This window comes from Stegastes partitus, unplaced genomic scaffold, assembly GCF_000690725.1.
Source record: "Stegastes partitus isolate 25-593 unplaced genomic scaffold, Stegastes_partitus-1.0.2 Scaffold502, whole genome shotgun sequence".
Taxonomy (NCBI): domain Eukaryota; kingdom Metazoa; phylum Chordata; class Actinopteri; family Pomacentridae; genus Stegastes; species Stegastes partitus.
In genome coordinates, this window is record NW_007578233.1 from 272690 (window position 1) to 288824 (window position 16135).

General features: G+C 42.3%; 1 protein-coding gene across 1 annotated transcript in view; it reads left to right on the forward strand.

Moving 5' to 3' along the window:
* The window catches only part of syne1b (spectrin repeat containing, nuclear envelope 1b), a 90191-nt gene that overhangs the window by 69725 nt on the left and 4331 nt on the right, over positions 1-16135 (forward strand). The window contains exons 111-144 of the mRNA XM_008287467.1: positions 793-975; positions 1146-1295; positions 1568-1744; positions 1856-2011; positions 2125-2280; positions 2423-2593; positions 2810-2943; positions 3064-3268; positions 3394-3576; positions 3688-3834; positions 3933-4087; positions 4385-4532; positions 4614-4708; positions 4805-5039; positions 5186-5380; positions 5671-5796; positions 6007-6162; positions 6989-7147; positions 7610-7776; positions 7877-8039; positions 8496-8683; positions 8797-8947; positions 9154-9336; positions 9601-9738; positions 10246-10437; positions 10573-10900; positions 11306-11374; positions 12126-12253; positions 12620-12746; positions 13145-13356; positions 13511-13711; positions 13795-13923; positions 14504-14716; positions 15782-15874. Coding sequence (XP_008285689.1) covers positions 793-975; positions 1146-1295; positions 1568-1744; positions 1856-2011; positions 2125-2280; positions 2423-2593; positions 2810-2943; positions 3064-3268; positions 3394-3576; positions 3688-3834; positions 3933-4087; positions 4385-4532; positions 4614-4708; positions 4805-5039; positions 5186-5380; positions 5671-5796; positions 6007-6162; positions 6989-7147; positions 7610-7776; positions 7877-8039; positions 8496-8683; positions 8797-8947; positions 9154-9336; positions 9601-9738; positions 10246-10437; positions 10573-10900; positions 11306-11374; positions 12126-12253; positions 12620-12746; positions 13145-13356; positions 13511-13711; positions 13795-13923; positions 14504-14716; positions 15782-15874 — 5613 coding nt within the window. The remainder of the gene's footprint in view (positions 1-792; positions 976-1145; positions 1296-1567; positions 1745-1855; positions 2012-2124; positions 2281-2422; positions 2594-2809; positions 2944-3063; positions 3269-3393; positions 3577-3687; positions 3835-3932; positions 4088-4384; positions 4533-4613; positions 4709-4804; positions 5040-5185; positions 5381-5670; positions 5797-6006; positions 6163-6988; positions 7148-7609; positions 7777-7876; positions 8040-8495; positions 8684-8796; positions 8948-9153; positions 9337-9600; positions 9739-10245; positions 10438-10572; positions 10901-11305; positions 11375-12125; positions 12254-12619; positions 12747-13144; positions 13357-13510; positions 13712-13794; positions 13924-14503; positions 14717-15781; positions 15875-16135) is intronic.

Here is a 16135-nt window from a genome sequence, read left to right on the forward strand (position 1 = left end):
ATCAAGGAGAGCTTACTCCACAATGTTGGAACTATGAAAATGAACGCATGGCCCCCACTTTATTTTTACGCCTGAACAGTGAAACTTAATAGTAGCAGATTCTCTGATCTCAGGGCTCGAGATGCAGAATAAGGCGTTAAAAGGTCAGAGTCATCATACGTCCACCTTGTAGGTGGCAAGTCTCTGCCTCATATTGTTTCTTGTTAGGCTTCATATTTGTGGAGAAACTTGCGGGATATCACCACCCACCCTGCTGTGTACCGAAATATAAAAGCATCTATGATTTATTCATACTTGTAAATCCATGTTAGGACATTAGTCTGCTGCATTTGTCCTATCTTAAATACTTAGCAGTGGGCAGCCACAGTGCAGCACTCAGGGGGGGAAACTGGTGCTTTGAGGTCAGTGCCTCAGTCAAGGGCAGATTTAGAGGTTTTCACAGCTTGGACTTGTGTCTGTGGGGTGTTTTCTGTCAGACTGTGGTCTCTTTCTGATCTTTGTGCTCAGTGCATATATGCAACATGATATCCAATTTATATATTTATATATATATGTATGCACTATTCATATATTTACATGCTTAATAAAATAATAAAAACAGAATGGACTGATACCGGCATTTAGAAAAAGAATTATATTTCTAGTGCCGGTAGTCGTTCCTGGTGTTAGTAGCATTGGTTGTCTGATCCAGTCATAATAGTCTTCATTACTGTCACTGTATTGTCATTATAATACTGTGTAACTTGCTTTTGATTGCATCCCAACTGATGATTTCCCATCACTGTCTGTCAGGAGTTTTCAAAAGAAGTTGAGGGAAAGTCCAGCCTGAAGAGCTCCGTAGTAACCGAGGGCAACCAGCTTCTGCGACTGAAGAAGGTGGACACAGTGGTGCTGCGCTCCGACCTGGCACGCATCGACACGCAGTGGACTGAGCTGCTCACACGCATCCCTGTGGTTCAGGAGAAGCTGCATCAGGTATCAGGTGTCACATGCAGCCAGACTGAACGGGCTTAGCTGCTCCAGGGCAAATAGGATTACCCCGTTCTGCTGGCGCTTCACCCGTTTACAGAAGTTTTCACTAAAGGTTGCCCTGAAACTACAAACAAAATGTTTTTTTTTTTCTCCTCGATGTTTAATATTTTCAGATCCAAATGGAAAAACTGGCCTCCCGTCACGCCATTTCTGAGCTGTTTAACTGGATATCGTTGATGGAGAATGTCATTGAGGAGGATGAAGAAAACCTCAAGAGTGCTGTCGGCTCAAATGTGATTCAAGACTATTTGCAGAAATACAAGGTAGTGGACTTTTTCTGATTCAGAACAATATGTAAAATTGCATATTTTTTGTATTCAATGTGGAAGGTTTGTTTTCAAGTGTAATTAAGTATTTTTCTTGGTAAAACTAACTAAAAGCATATGTGTATATCCAAACTGTACCATTTTAAACAAATGATTGTCTTTTTGTGCACAAAATCAATAACCTGATTGTTATTAAAAAAAATAAAAATCAATTTTCAGTATACATCTGTGACTTTTCATGCAAATCTACTGTGGTTTCCTCACTGTAGGGCTTCAGAGTGGATTTGAGCTGTAAGCAGCTGACTGTGGACTTTGTCAACCAGTCAGTGCTGCAGATCAGTGGTCAGGATGTGGAGAGCAAACGCAGTGACAAGACAGACTTTGCTGAGCGCCTGGGAGCCATGAACCGACGCTGGCAGATCCTACAAGGCCGCATCAATGAGAGGGTAAGGCCACAACCGCTGATGGTGTTATTATGAACCTGTAGCATAGAATAGAATGTTATTGAACAGTGGAACTAAGAGTTTTAACAATATGTTGATATACAACACATGTAGATCCAGTTCCTGGAGAGCCTGTTGGAGATGTGGTTAGAGTATGAGAGCAGCGTTCAGGCCCTGAAGTCTTGGATGTCGACTCAAGAAGAAAGACTGAAGAGAAAACACCGGATAGAAGATCTGACATCTGTGCAGAATGCGCTCAAAGACTGCCAGGTAGGTCTGATGTATTACAGTCTTACTAAAGCATGTTACTGCCCTTGATTTTGTTACAACACACCAACATGTTTTTGTTGTTAGATTGAACATGCTTTTTTTTTTTTTTTAAGGAAATGGAGGAGTTGGTAAAAGAAAAAGAGAAAGAACTAGAGAGAGTGGAAGAGCAGGGCTGTGCGCTTGTCCAGAACAAGACTGATGAGGCCTGTGCTATCGTCATGGAGACGCTCCAAGGTGTCAATCACACCTGGGCGAACCTGGACCACTTGGTAATCTCCATGCTCTCTTTTCACCCATTGTGGAACTTAGATTAGACCCATCTGTTCTGCTTTGTCCTGTTATCCATGACATGTTCTGTTCTGGTCTGAACTTTACAATTCACTGAATGTGACTTTATTTTACCTCCGACAGATCGGGCAACTGAAGATCAGCCTGAAGTCAGTGCTGGATCAGTGGAGTCTATACAAACGGGCTTCAGAAGAGATCAATGGCTACCTGATGGAGGGAAGGTACTCTGTGTCTCGTTTCCGCCTCCTCACAGGATCCCTGGAGGCTGTTCAGCTGCAAGTGCAAAGTCTGCAGGTACATTAGGAGGCGGAGGAGGCGTTTGATTTATTATCCATGTCAGCTGTTATAGCCATCCAGACAGCTTTTCTTGTATTTATTTTGTCGGTGTGCTTTTCTGAAATCTTATTGCCATGAAGCTGACGTTTATATTTTGCATGAGGGGAATTTTTCTAAATTTGGTCGTATCCCTGCTGGTGAATTAAGCACTTTCTTTGTCTGTCACCTGTGAAGGATTTGCAAGAGGAATTGGAGAAACAGGAGAGCAGTCTGAGAAAGTTTGGTGCAATAACCCACCAACTGCTGAGAGAGTGTCACCCTTCAGTGTCAGATTCGCTCAACAATGCTCTGAAGGATGTTAATGCAAGGTGATCTTATTTGTTTTTATTTTGCTTCTTTAAGAACTTAATTGTTTATTGCACTGTAAAAAATATTGTAGTGCTCTTGTCACTAACCTTTACATTGGTCCATGGCATATTTGCACTCAGGTGGACTGGCTTACTGGAGGAGATTGCAGAGCGCCTTAGAAGCAGCAAAGCCCTGCTTCAGCTGTGGCAACGCTACAAGGAGCTTTATGAGCAGAGCTGCAGCAGCATCCAGCTGCAGGAGGAGAAGGCAGACCAGCTCCTCAAAACCACCTGCAGCAAGGACATTGCTGACGAGGAAGTGTCCGACTGGATCCGAGAATGCAGCGTGAGTGAGGCCACAGCTGTGCCATTGGGACTAATTTTACATCAGAACAAATGTTCAATATATGACTAAGTGTTTCGTGGTTTTAAAGAGAATTTATGCTAAAGTTTCTACCTGCTTTGTCTCAGGAGTTGCTCCGGTCCCAAGCACCAGTGCAGGCCTCGCTTCAGGTTCTCCAAGAACTGGGAGAGCAGCTGAAACAGCAGGTGGACACGTCAGCAGCGTCTGCTATCCAGTCAGACCACCTCTCTCTGACCCAGCGGCTTTCTGTGGTGGAACAGGCGCTCACCAGACAGCTCACTGCCCTGCAGGTAAAACAAAAAGCATTTAGACTCCAAGTTGTCCATTTAAGAAGACAGTCAGCAAGTCAGAATTGTGAGTTTTACACTTCTTAGCTGACACTTCTGTCTCCTCTTCTCCAGACTGGCGTTCAAGACTACGAAACCTTTAATGATCAGCTGGAATCGTTGGGCTGCTGGATAGTTGAAGCTGAGGAGGCTCTGAAGGTGCAAGATCCCAACGGCTCCACTGATCTGACCGTCATCCAGGACCGCATGGAGGAGCTCAAGGTTTGTCGTTGTCTGTTTTTTGTCAGTTAGTTGAACAAATCAACATCTAATCGTCCAAAAACTGAGAAATCTAACAGTTTTCTCTTGCCGTCTTGCAGAGGCTCATGCTGAAATTCAGCAGTATGGCCCCTGAATTAGAGCGCCTCAATGAGCTCGGTTACCGGCTTCCTCTCAACGATTCAGAGATCAAGCGCATGCAGAATCTCAATAGAAGCTGGTCCACAACCTCAGCGCAGACCACTGAGAGATTCAGGTATGATGTAACAGAGAGTAAAAGAAAAATGTGCAAGACTTTAACAACGGGAGTTAAAATGCTGCGTCTCTATTTCTCATCTCATCATTTCTCATCTCAGGGGTCATCCCAGTGAAATGTCAGGACACTAACAAAGTTAAATTAATTGACTAAGCAAACGAATTAAAGACTGACACAAATAGCAGACAAAACAACAAAAATGTATAGTAAAGGCCGCTCTCCCTTGTGACTGAGATTTTAAAATGAATTAGCATCACAATAGCATCTTTTATTCACCCGCTTGTTGTTTTCCTGCAGCAAACTCCAGTCATTCCTCCTCCAGCAGCAGACATTCCTTGAAAAGTGTGAAACATGGATGGAGTTCTTGGTCCAGACAGAAGAGAATCTGGCTGTGGAGATTTCTGGGAACTACCAGAGTTTGATGGAGCAGCAAAAAGCCCATGAGGTTAAAATCCGTTTGAAGTAAAAGACTCCAGAACAGTTGCTTTTATACGTATTTATTAAGCATCAGTGTTTTTTGTTACAGTTATTCCAAGCCGAGATGTTCAGTCGCCAGCAGATCCTTCACTCCATCATCAGTGATGGCCAGAGGATGTTAGAGCAGGGTCAGGTAGATGACAGGTAAAAATCCACAGTATATCTCCATTGTTGTTTGATTACCACCAAACTCCATTACAAACCTTTCTTTGCCAACCGTTATGCTTAAATCTCTTGCAGGGATGAGTTCAACCTGAAGCTGGCTCTCCTGAGTAACCAGTGGCAGGGTGTAGTGCGACGAGCTCAACAGAGGCGAGGAATCATCGACGGTCTGATCCGCCAGTGGCAGCGCTACAGAGAAATGGTGGAGAAGCTGCGCAAATGGCTCGTGGAGGTTTCCCATCCCGCAGAGGCACTTCAGTCAGGAAATACAGTCCCTCTGCAACAGGCTCGCTCCATGCTCGATGCTGTCCAGGTACATGAAAGACTGCCACAGTCTCTAAACCACACTCATCTGATACTGTAAAATATGCAAGTATGCAATAAACATTTCCATTTATAGGATGGGTAGGATCTGTATCAGGTTTGCAGCTTGATTAGAGTTCTTTCTTCCCGGTTCAGCTGAAGGAAAAGGTGCTGCAGCGTCAGCAGGGCAGCTACATCTTAACAGTGGAAGCAGGCAGGCAGCTGCTTCTGTCTGCCGATACCCGGGCAGAGGTGGCCCTACAGGGAGAGCTGACTGACATCCAGGAGCGGTGGAAACGGGCCAGCATCTGCCTGGAAGAACAGAAGAAAGAGCTTGCCACCCTGTTAAAGGTAAAGCACACAAAACACCTGCAGCTTGTGTAGTACACACAACGTCAAGTGACCATGAAGAAATTCTATTATTGTTTTTTTTTGTTTTGTAGGTACAAATTTGTACATTTTTCATTTGTTTTCCTAATTTTCTATCAATAACAACTAAAACTCAAAAAGAAAAACCTAAAACTGCCATTTTAGAGTAATTTATGAAAAAAATGCCTAGTTTGCTGATTTTGTTACATAGTTTGGATGCAGTTGCAACCACTGTTTGTGACACAGTTGTCTATGTATTGTGTCATATTCAGGACTGGGAGAGATGTGAGAAAGGGATCTGCGGATCACTGGAAAAGCTTCGAGCCTTCAAACGACAACTCTCTCAACCTCTTCCTCATCACCACGAGGATCTGCAGGCTGAGCAGATGCGCTGCAAGGTAACGACCTGGGCATTTCATCAAATTGAACTTTTACAACAACATAAGTTTAAAAAGAAACATTCCTTTTGGGATGTTGTCCTAAAAAGTGTAGATGGATAAGGAATTATTTTAATTTGCCTCATCTGGTGAGGTGATGTTCAAGTCCCAAGGTTTGTCTATGAAATGTACAAATCAATGTTTCAACAAGTTTTTTTTTTTCTATAACAGGATCTTGAGAATACATTTGATGGCTGGACTGGTGATCTGGCTCATCTGAATGTACTGAGAGAGTCGCTGTCTTGCTACATCAGTGCTGAGGACCTTTCTGTGCTGCAGGAGCGCATTGAGCTGCTGCATCGACAGTGGGATGAAATCTGCCACCAGGTACAGCTGTCTACACAGGCCTCCTCCATGTCTGATTGTTTAAATATACTGAACGCTGCTTATCTGATGAGACACAGAAGAATTACTTAATTGAAGATGTGGGTCAGAATTTACTTTTCACACACATTCTGTATCACACATTATAAACCATGTAACATATGTAACACCTCTAAGTGCTACTGTTTTTTGCTTTTGTTATGTCCTGCAGTCCCGTCACACACCAGATGGTGTCACTACATTGTAAGATATAAAGGAAGCCACATCCTAGCTGCTGTCAAAGCCAAATTCAGCTCAGATTCAGATTCGTTTCATTGTCATTGTAACGAGTACAACGAAAAGCTGCTCACTATATAGACATATGATAGAATACTAGACTGAGTTTATATTCATTTAGTATTTAATACTCTTTTTTTTTTTGTATATCAACTTGCTTGTTTATGAAAGAAGGTGGTCACCTTACAGTACAGTGTGAAGTGTTTCTTGGAATACGAAAGTTTAACCTAAATTTTACTGTCTGCGTCAGTAACTTTTGCATGCAAAGTTAACTTCACTGCAATCAGACAGCACAGAAACTCGAAACCTTTTTTTTTCGAGTTGCATCCTGTGTGAGCTGGATAAAACACACACACAGGAAACACAGACGTACACACTATCTGCGCGATGCAAATGAAGCAGTCATGGTGCACTAATCTCTGTAACACTGCTTCCTTTTGAGACGTTTTTCGTTTTTATTTGCATTTGGTTGAATTTACTGTGCATGTAGTGATTGTTTTTGTGCACTTTGCGTAGAGATGCAGTTAATTTATATATTGCTGTGCGTCTGCAGTTGTCGCTGCGCAGGCAGCAGGTGAGCGAGAAGCTGAATGAGTGGACTGTATTCAACGAGAAGTACAAGGAGCTCTGCGAGTGGCTCACTAACATGGAGAGCAAAGTGTCCCAAAATGGAGACATCAGCATTGAGGAGATGATCGAGAAGCTCCGCAAGGTAAATAGAAACATGATCTAATGATCTGCTTTCACTGGCTACTTATCAATATGTCAATATCTGCTTTAATTCTTGTCTTCTTTATCCCCTAGCTAAATGCTTTGGTTTACTGCATACAGTGAACCTGACATTCATAGTTTTTACAGCTTTTGTCTCCGTTACAAACCACAATTCTCATTTAAAATCATAATCATAGACTGATAGTTGATATGGATAAGAATACCAGCTGCATCTGTATGCTGCACTTTAATTTGTCATCTCAGTACTTTCTCCATAACAGATTTCATATTTCTTGTATCTTACGTGTTACATATTTGTGCATCTTATATATTAATGGGTCAGAAACACCACACCACAGATGTGCTTAGTTGTTGTAGCTGCTGATTCTCACTCTGAATCTGTTGCTTTTTCAACTGCGGTTAAAGTTTTTAAATGTCCTGGTTGTTTTGCATTGTGTCTCAGGACTACCAGGAGGAGATCACAGTGGCTGAGGACAACAAGCTGCACCTGCATCAGCTGGGAGAACGCCTGGCCAGAGCCAGTCACCAGAGCAAAGCCAACGAAATTGAACAAAAGCTCAACAAAGTCAGTGACCGCTGGCAGCATCTCCTTGATCTCATAGGAGCGAGGTGAGAAGACACTCACACCCGTGTAGAAAGTTTGCTTTGCTGTTTTGATCCCCTGCTGGAGTATTTTGAATGTAAATATGCTGACAAATCGTGTTAACAGAGTGAAGAAGCTGAGAGAAACTCTGGTAGCCGTCCAACAACTGGATAAAAACATGAGCAGTCTGCGCTCCTGGCTCGCTCACATCGAGACTGAGCTGTCCAAACCCATCGCCTACGACTCCTGCGACTTCCAGGAGATTCAGAGGAAGCTCGATCTGCAGCAGGTGACCTAAAATACTACGTAGTGCTTAAGATGTGCACAATTAACATTATAGATTTTCAATATATGACTAACAATTCATTGTTCACCTCAGATTATAAAGAGCTTTACTAGTCAACATATAGGTAGTAAATTTCCCTGGTTTTGAGTTTCCTTTTGCAGACGGTCTCTTAAATGATTTTGTAAAATGTATTTTCTAAAAACCTGAATGAAAATACTTTGTGTATTGTATTTTTTGCGGCCCATTACTGGACAAACTAGCTATTAGCTATTATTCTATTCATGTACTGAGGAACAATACTGGTACAAACACAAACTGGTGAATCATTTGGGGAATCCAACGTCACTATTGTAAAGTTTCAGACCATTATCTTTCTAATTCTATAATTGTCCTTCTCTTTCTCTTTCTCCTTATTTCTTATTTATACTCACTTTCTGTCACTCTATTCTTGCCATTTAGGAGCTTCAGCGTGATATAGAGAAGCACAGTACAGGGGTGGCGTCTGTGCTGAATCTGTGTGAGGTACTTCTGCACGACTGTGACGCCTGCGCCACCGATGCAGAGTGCGACTCCATCCAGCAGGCAACTCGTAGCCTTGATCGCCGCTGGAGGAGCATCTGTGCCTTGTCTATGGAGAGGAGACTAAAGTAAGAGCTCATATGTTAAATGAATATAAAAATAGTGGATAATATGGACATGTATAAATACTACATTCTGTTAATATTTTGATTATATTTTACATTTTTTTTATTTTTGATAGGATTGAGGAGACGTGGCGTTTATGGCAGAAATTCCTAGATGATTTTGCACGTTTTGAGGAGTGGCTGGCCACTTCAGAGAAGACTGCAGCTCTGCCTAACTCCTCCGGTGTGCTCTACACTGTCGCCAAGGAGGAACTGAAGAAATTTGAGGTATTTTGTGCTTACACTGTGTAACCAGTTCAAAGCTATCACAGAATGCAGAAGAATCGTGGCAAACATTGCTATGATTTAGTAGCAATGTTTGGCACGATTCTTTGGGGGAAAATGGAGGAAAATTTGACGTCCCAGGTACAGATAGACATATGACGACATATAAAGCGTGTTTTAAAGAAACATGCATCGATGTGTTTCTGCAGGCCTTCCAGAGACAAGTTCACGAAAGCCTGACCCAGCTAGAGTTAATCAACAAGCAATACCGCCGCCTGGCCAGAGAGAACCGCACTGACTCTTCCTGTCGTCTGAGGGAGATGGCTCATGACGCCAATCAGCGATGGGACAACCTGCAGAAGAGGGTGGCATCCATCCTTCGCAGGCTCAAGGTACAGTGTCCCTTCTGCTAAGTCATATGTTATTACAGCTACATTTCCCTAAAGATTTTGTTTGTTTGCAATTTTCATCCTCAAGTGTGTTTCTAAACTTTTCTTCCCAGTTTGACGTTAGATGTGTGTTTTGACTGTTTATGTGAATGTTAAGATCATGACTAATGAAGCCACGGAAAAGGTTTCGTTGAGCTGAACGTATACAACTCATTTCCGCAGTGTGTAAATGATTCTAAAAGCAACATCTCTTTTTCAAATATGCAGCACTTTATTACTCAGAGAGAGGAGTTCGAGACAGCCAGAGACGGCATTTTGGTTTGGCTGACAGAGATGGACCTTCAGCTGACCAACATCGAGCACTTCTCCGAGTGTGACATTCAAGCCAAGATCAAACAACTCAGGGTAAGTTTGTCGTAATATTTGCAGATTTCTTCATTTTTGATCGATCACAGAATAAGTTTACATGTCGATCTATTGTAGCTTAGGTCATGATTCAAATTTTAATGGAATGACTTGCAAACATGCATAAAAATATTGTTTTTATTTCTATGACTGATAAAGTGGCCGTGCAGTTTTGTTCAATTTAAAAAGTGACCAGTTCTTGTATAATTTAGACTATAGTGTGGAAGGCCTAAATATGTATTAAGAATGAAATCAGGACTTCTTGATGTTTAAAAAAACATGGGAAAAGTCTGTTATCCTTTATTTATTTACACATTTTATAAGCTTTCATGAACTTGTTATATGTAATGTTATTTGCCATTATGAAGAGCAGCTAAACTGACATTGCGTAGTTCACAGTGCAAGATAATCATCACGCAAGTCCTACTAGACATTATAAGCACCTGGAAAATGTGTATATTTGAATACGAGACTCCCATAACATTGAAAACTCCTCTTGCCCGTCAGTCGTTCCAGCAGGAGATTTCTCTGACAACAGCCAAGATCGAGCACATCTTCCACCAGGGTGAGGCGCTGATAGAGAAGAGCGAACCTCTGGATGCTGCTGTCATCGAGGAAGAGCTGGAAGAGCTGCAACGCTACTGCCAGGAGGTTTTTGGTCGAGTGGAGCGCTACTACAAGAAACTCATTCGCCTTCCTGTAAGACCTCAGATTAAAGATGACAATTTTCTTTATCAGTCAGAGAATTCAATCTATGATGGCAAATCTCCATATTCATCAACAGTATTCGACAGTAACGCCCTCTTTTTGAATATATTTTTCATTGATCTTCAGCTTGCAGACGATGACACCGAAGTGTCGTTCTCGGATCGTGAGCTGGAGCTGGACGAACCCTGTGATTTGTCCAGCCTGCCATGGAGTGAACGTCTGGGGGATGGCTTCCTGTCACCTCTGCCCTCCTCCGGTCGCTCAGCCTCCCTGGCAGCCCAGCTCCGGACCGAGCGCTCGGGCAGGGACACCCCGGCAAGCGTGGACTCCATTCCCCTGGAGTGGGACCATGATTACGACCTGAGCCGAGGGCTTGAGAGCGCCAGCAGGGCCCTGAGGGAGCAGCAGAGCGAGGAGGGAGACTTCCTCCATCGTCCTGCCTCAGGCCTGTCAGGTTAGTTTCATTTACACCTACATTTCATGAAGTAAAAACGATTTCTCAGACTTTTGCTTGTAACAAGGGTAAATCTGTTTCTGTTTCTGTGATGTTTAATGTTAAAGTTGGAAGAAAGAGATGTCTTTAGCCTGAATTCAAAAACCTGTGTCATCATGCATCAGTTCAGTGAAAGTGTACATCAGCATGACACTGCAAAATGTTTAGTAGAGTTTGACATCTGACCTGTCTGAGAAACCAACAACAATACATTGGGGTTCTGTAAGGACTGATTTAGTGAGTGAAGTGTTTTTCCTGTGACTGTCGGTGCATCAACAAGGTTAAAGGCAGCAGTTAATCAGCTCTTGAAGTCAAACATTGTCAAGCCCACTGCTGAATGTGTGTACTGTATAATGTTTCTTCCAGATGTAGTGATCCCAGAGAGCCCTGAGGCCTATGTTAAACTAACAGAACAAACACTGAGGTCCTCCACTGGTAGGCAACAGCAGACCCCAGCATGCCACTTGTGTTTGGGGCCAGAAATAACAGCCTCACTCTGAGTGATACCACACTTATAGCGTATTCACCGGCTTGGTTGATTTGTGTTGGTTTCCTCTCTTATACACACTTTGGGCACCACTTCCTAACACCGGGGAATAGGATCAATTCCATTTTTCTCTCTTCAATTCGCTGGTTCTGCGTTGGGCTCTAATTCAGCAGAACGGAAATGGAATTCAGCCTAACCCTTCTTTCTAACTGGCTTTTCTTACTTTTGTTTGACTTGCAGTGTGCTGTGTAGCTAACCTGTTTGGATTTTTTTCATATGCATTTTGTGTTTCAGAAAAGCATGTTGGTTTATTTTTGTCACAGCGAGCAAGTCTGAACTGGTAGAATCTAATAGAAGGGATTGCAGATTTGTTTAAAGCTGTCATACACACGGTTCACACGGAAGCAAATCCTCTAAGAAAAAGGCTTTGAACGCTCAGTTATTTCAAATGAGGGATGCGGCTCCTGATGCAGGTCGACCTGGGGAGCACTGCGGCATGTTAAACTGCACCATGAGTGACAAGTGGTCGGTAAAACCAATCTGCAGTCCTGTCTACTTCTCCTCATTTTTTGCTCTTGTGTTTCTCTATCTGATGGGGCCTTACCTTCTCTTGGGTAGTTAAGCATATTTCAAATAATCACAATGACCAAATATTTATTTGTGTTCTACAAAAATGACGAGTTGATGTTGTGTCAACAGGGGAGGTCGCCTCTGCAGACTCTCAAATTCACCCTCTCGATGTCAGCCGGTTCCACCTACAACAGATGGACACCAGCCGCAGCCGCACTCCCACCAGCACCGAACTGGACGCCTCATATATGGGATACGTACGTGTTACTCTTCCAGCTAAATGCAAATTAAATGACTCGTTCATTGAGTCTTTTTGTTGACTTAACTGTGCATTGAAGCATAATTAATTCTTCTTTGTCTATTTATGTGCAGTTTGCCACCAATACATTGGTATAAGACTCAAAAATCAGTTTGTTTAAATAATTTATTCTAAAAGTATATATATGTATTATATTAAAATACATAATAATATTTTGTCAGACTACAAATATAACTTTAAGTGTTTGCGCCACTATTGAGTTTAAAATATTTGTCAGAGGGTTAAAATGTATGTCATATCCTGAAATACTCAATCTAACCTGCCTACACTGTCTGTAGTAACCCCACATCCGTCTGTTCTGTAGATGCGACTGCTGGGTGAGTGTCGTGGCAGCATCGACACCGTGAAGAGGATGGGCTTTGAGCTGAAGGAAGAAGAGGATACAGTGTCTGGACTGGCAGATCCCAGTAGCTCAGAATCCCAGACATCAGGTAGTACTTCACCAAAACATTTTCTGCAGACATGTATCCTACATTACCATAAATGTAAATTCACCTAAGAGCATACGCTAAAAATGTGCACATGTTATCATATCAAATGAAGGAAGATCTGAATAACCTAGCCTGCTCTGAAAAGAATACAACGTATGTGATACAACATATAACAGCCCTTATAATGACCAAGATAACAGCAGTAATGGCAATGCATATTACCTTGACAATAAGGACTCAAAGCGGGTAATGTTTCTCAAAAGGAAGGTTTGAAATGTGTTTATGTTGGCAGACTCTTATCCAGTGGGATGAAACTCTGGGAAATGCAGCTAACAGTCTTTTTTTTAAATCTCATCTTTGTTGTATCTTTTTTTTCCCTCTTTGTCTGTTCTATTTAGGAGTAATTGAGCGCTGGGAGCTCCTGCAGGCTCAGGACCTCAGTAAAGAGATGCGCACGAAGCAGAACCAGCAACAGTGGCAGCAGCTGAACTCTGACCTGAACAAAATTTGGACTTGGCTGGGAGAAACGGAGGAAGAGCTGGAGCAGCAGCGGAGACTCGACCTGAGCACGGACATCCAGACGATTGAGCTGCGCATCAAAAAGCTCAAGGTCTTACTGTCGCCTTTTTAATTGAACCTTTTCTTTTTTTGTTTCTTTCTTCTTTTTTTGTTTTTTTTTTTACTGTTAACTTCTTTTGATGACATTACCATTACTTTTTTTTGTTTTTATATAGTTTTATTAACTGTATAATGTTGGTCTACAGGAACTGCAAAAGGCATACGACAAGCGCAAGGCTATTGTGCTTTCCATCAACCTGTGCAGTGCTGAGTTCCTGCAGACAGACACAGAAGAGTCCAGAGAGCTGCAAGCCAAATTAAAAGACATGAACAACCACTGGGACAAACTCGGCAGCTCACTGGAGGAGTGGAGGTCTTCGTTACAGGAAGCTCTCATGCAATGCCAAGTGAGTGCTATTCAATTCAATTATATTTGTGAATCTTCTCATACGTGTACAGCAGTTGAGTCTGATCTGCGTCTGATCAACAGGATTTCCATGAGATGAGCCACGGTCTGCTGCTCTGGCTGGAAAACATCGATCGCAGGAGGAATGAGGTGGTTCCCATTGACCCGATCCAGGACAGTGACACTCTCCACGAGCATCATAAAACACTTACGGTAATGAATCTTAGCTTTACTTCCAGGCATGACCATAGATTGTATATAAAATATGGGTGTACCCAGTATGACATCACCCATTGGTTTGTGGACTGCCTCAAGGTGTCTCAATGTACTCAAACTACCCTGCTTTGTGATCTATTTTCCGCTTAGTAGGAATATGATTTATAAAATGAAAATTATACTGTACTGAAGGAGACTTGTAACAATAGATTGAGACCATAAACTCATTAGGAAAATGTTTGCTGAGGTAATAAATCAAGGAAGATGTTGGGTTATGTTCTCATAGACTTCTTTACAATTGGCTTCTGTTTGTACCCTGAGGTGTTACAATGTACGGCTTTTCCGCATTGGCATCACTTTCAGACCTGGAGGCTGTGTCCATCTTTTATACACAGTCTATAGACATGATAACACCCTTAACTAATAAACTGAAGCTTGTTTCGACATATTTCTGCTGTATTTAAGTAACATTCGACTTTACCTCAAATCCAGTGCAAGAGACCACGTTAATATTTCTTATTTAACGTTTATTTTTTCTTGTTTTTGAATTTACGTCTTAAATTTCAAATCCCCACAGCAAATCCGCCAGGAGCTGCTGGACTCTCAGCTTAAAGTCGCCTCCCTACAAGACATGTCCCTCCAGTTGCTGGTCAACTCTCAGGGCAGCGACTGCCTGGAGGCCAAAGAGAAGGTTCACGTCATCGGGAACCGCCTCAAACTGCTGCTAAAGGAAGTGACCCGAGACCTGCGAGAGCTGGCCAAGATTCTGGACATCACAAGCAGTCAACAGGTAGAGCTTCATTTACTTCTGTGTTACCTGTACGACTCTGACTTGACACCTTGAGATTTTACAAACAGCCTTTCATATTTATTGCAAATTTCAGGGATGAATATTTCCTCCAGTTCTCTGCTTCTTTGTCCAAAGCTTTTCAAACCCATTTAGTTTAATCTCACTTGCTGATTTTGTACTTTGTTCATCATCTGATTTGTGTTTTCTGTTTAACTACATTTAAAAACATTTCCTTGTATTAGGGGTCTTCATTAGGAGGCCAAAGTTTTACAGGCATCTGTAGAAACAACAAGTTATACAATGTGTTTTCCAATATGCTTCTTTATTTCGTTCCTGTGTCAAGTTTTAGGATTGCATCAGTGTTTTTCTTTTTCTCATTAGTAAATAAGTGAAAAGGTAACAAAAAAGTCTGGACTGTTAACTGTAAAGGCTTTTTTTTCTAAGCTGAGGTGTCACCACCCAACAATTAAACTGCACCTTGCACATTGGGTCATTGCCAAGGATTCACATGAGTTTGGTTAAGTTTGGTTTGTTTTTTTGTTTTCTAAAGTATTTAAGAAAATCGTGTTGAAGCCACAGTAGTTAGAAATGTGGAAAAAGCAAAAACAAATGCCAGAATGTGAAAATACAACCCTGTCCCTGCAGCTTTACCCACCGAAGCACCTCAAAACCAGATATGCTCAAGCATGTGTACACTCTTAAAATACATTTAAAATAGTCAAGCATAATAATAAGCTGCTCTTTATAGTATTTCCATTGATCTACTGGCATTTGACATGGGCTGCATCTTCTAAAGCCTGAAAACAAAGCGAGACGGGAGTGTAGAAGTCTAGTTAGCTGTCACACCACTTGAATTACAATCTTCTGAAAGGTTTTTGTAGAATTTTTCGCGCAATAACATCAAAATATTACTGCCCGCACCGACTTTAACAAGTCAGGGGGCCATCTTTTTCACTGGAGAGCCACATTTCAACAACAGATCTGCTGCTATGTACCTTCCACTATTGGATATCTCACATGTTCCTCTTTTTCTGTCTCTGTCTTTGCAAATGTTTTCATTGTCAGGATCTGTCCTCTTGGTCGTCTGCCGATGAGCTGGACACATCTGGTTCCCTCAGTCCTGTATCAGGAAGGAGTACACCGAGTCGGCGACGATCGGTAACGTTTAAGCCTCCATGTACATGCTGCTCTATGAGAACCAGGCGTTTGGTAACCCCCCACTAGGACACGTACAGTAACTTGTGCCCCGAATGCCCCGCTGAAGTCCAGATTCATCCCTGTCATCCCAAGATCTCTCCTCACACCTTTCTACACCTCCACAACCTGCTTTACACTCCCTCCCTCTGGATTCTGAACTTTTTCCCAACCTCTTCTCGCACGTTTTTCTCCTCCCAGGCAATCTGGGGAATCTTTTCTTTC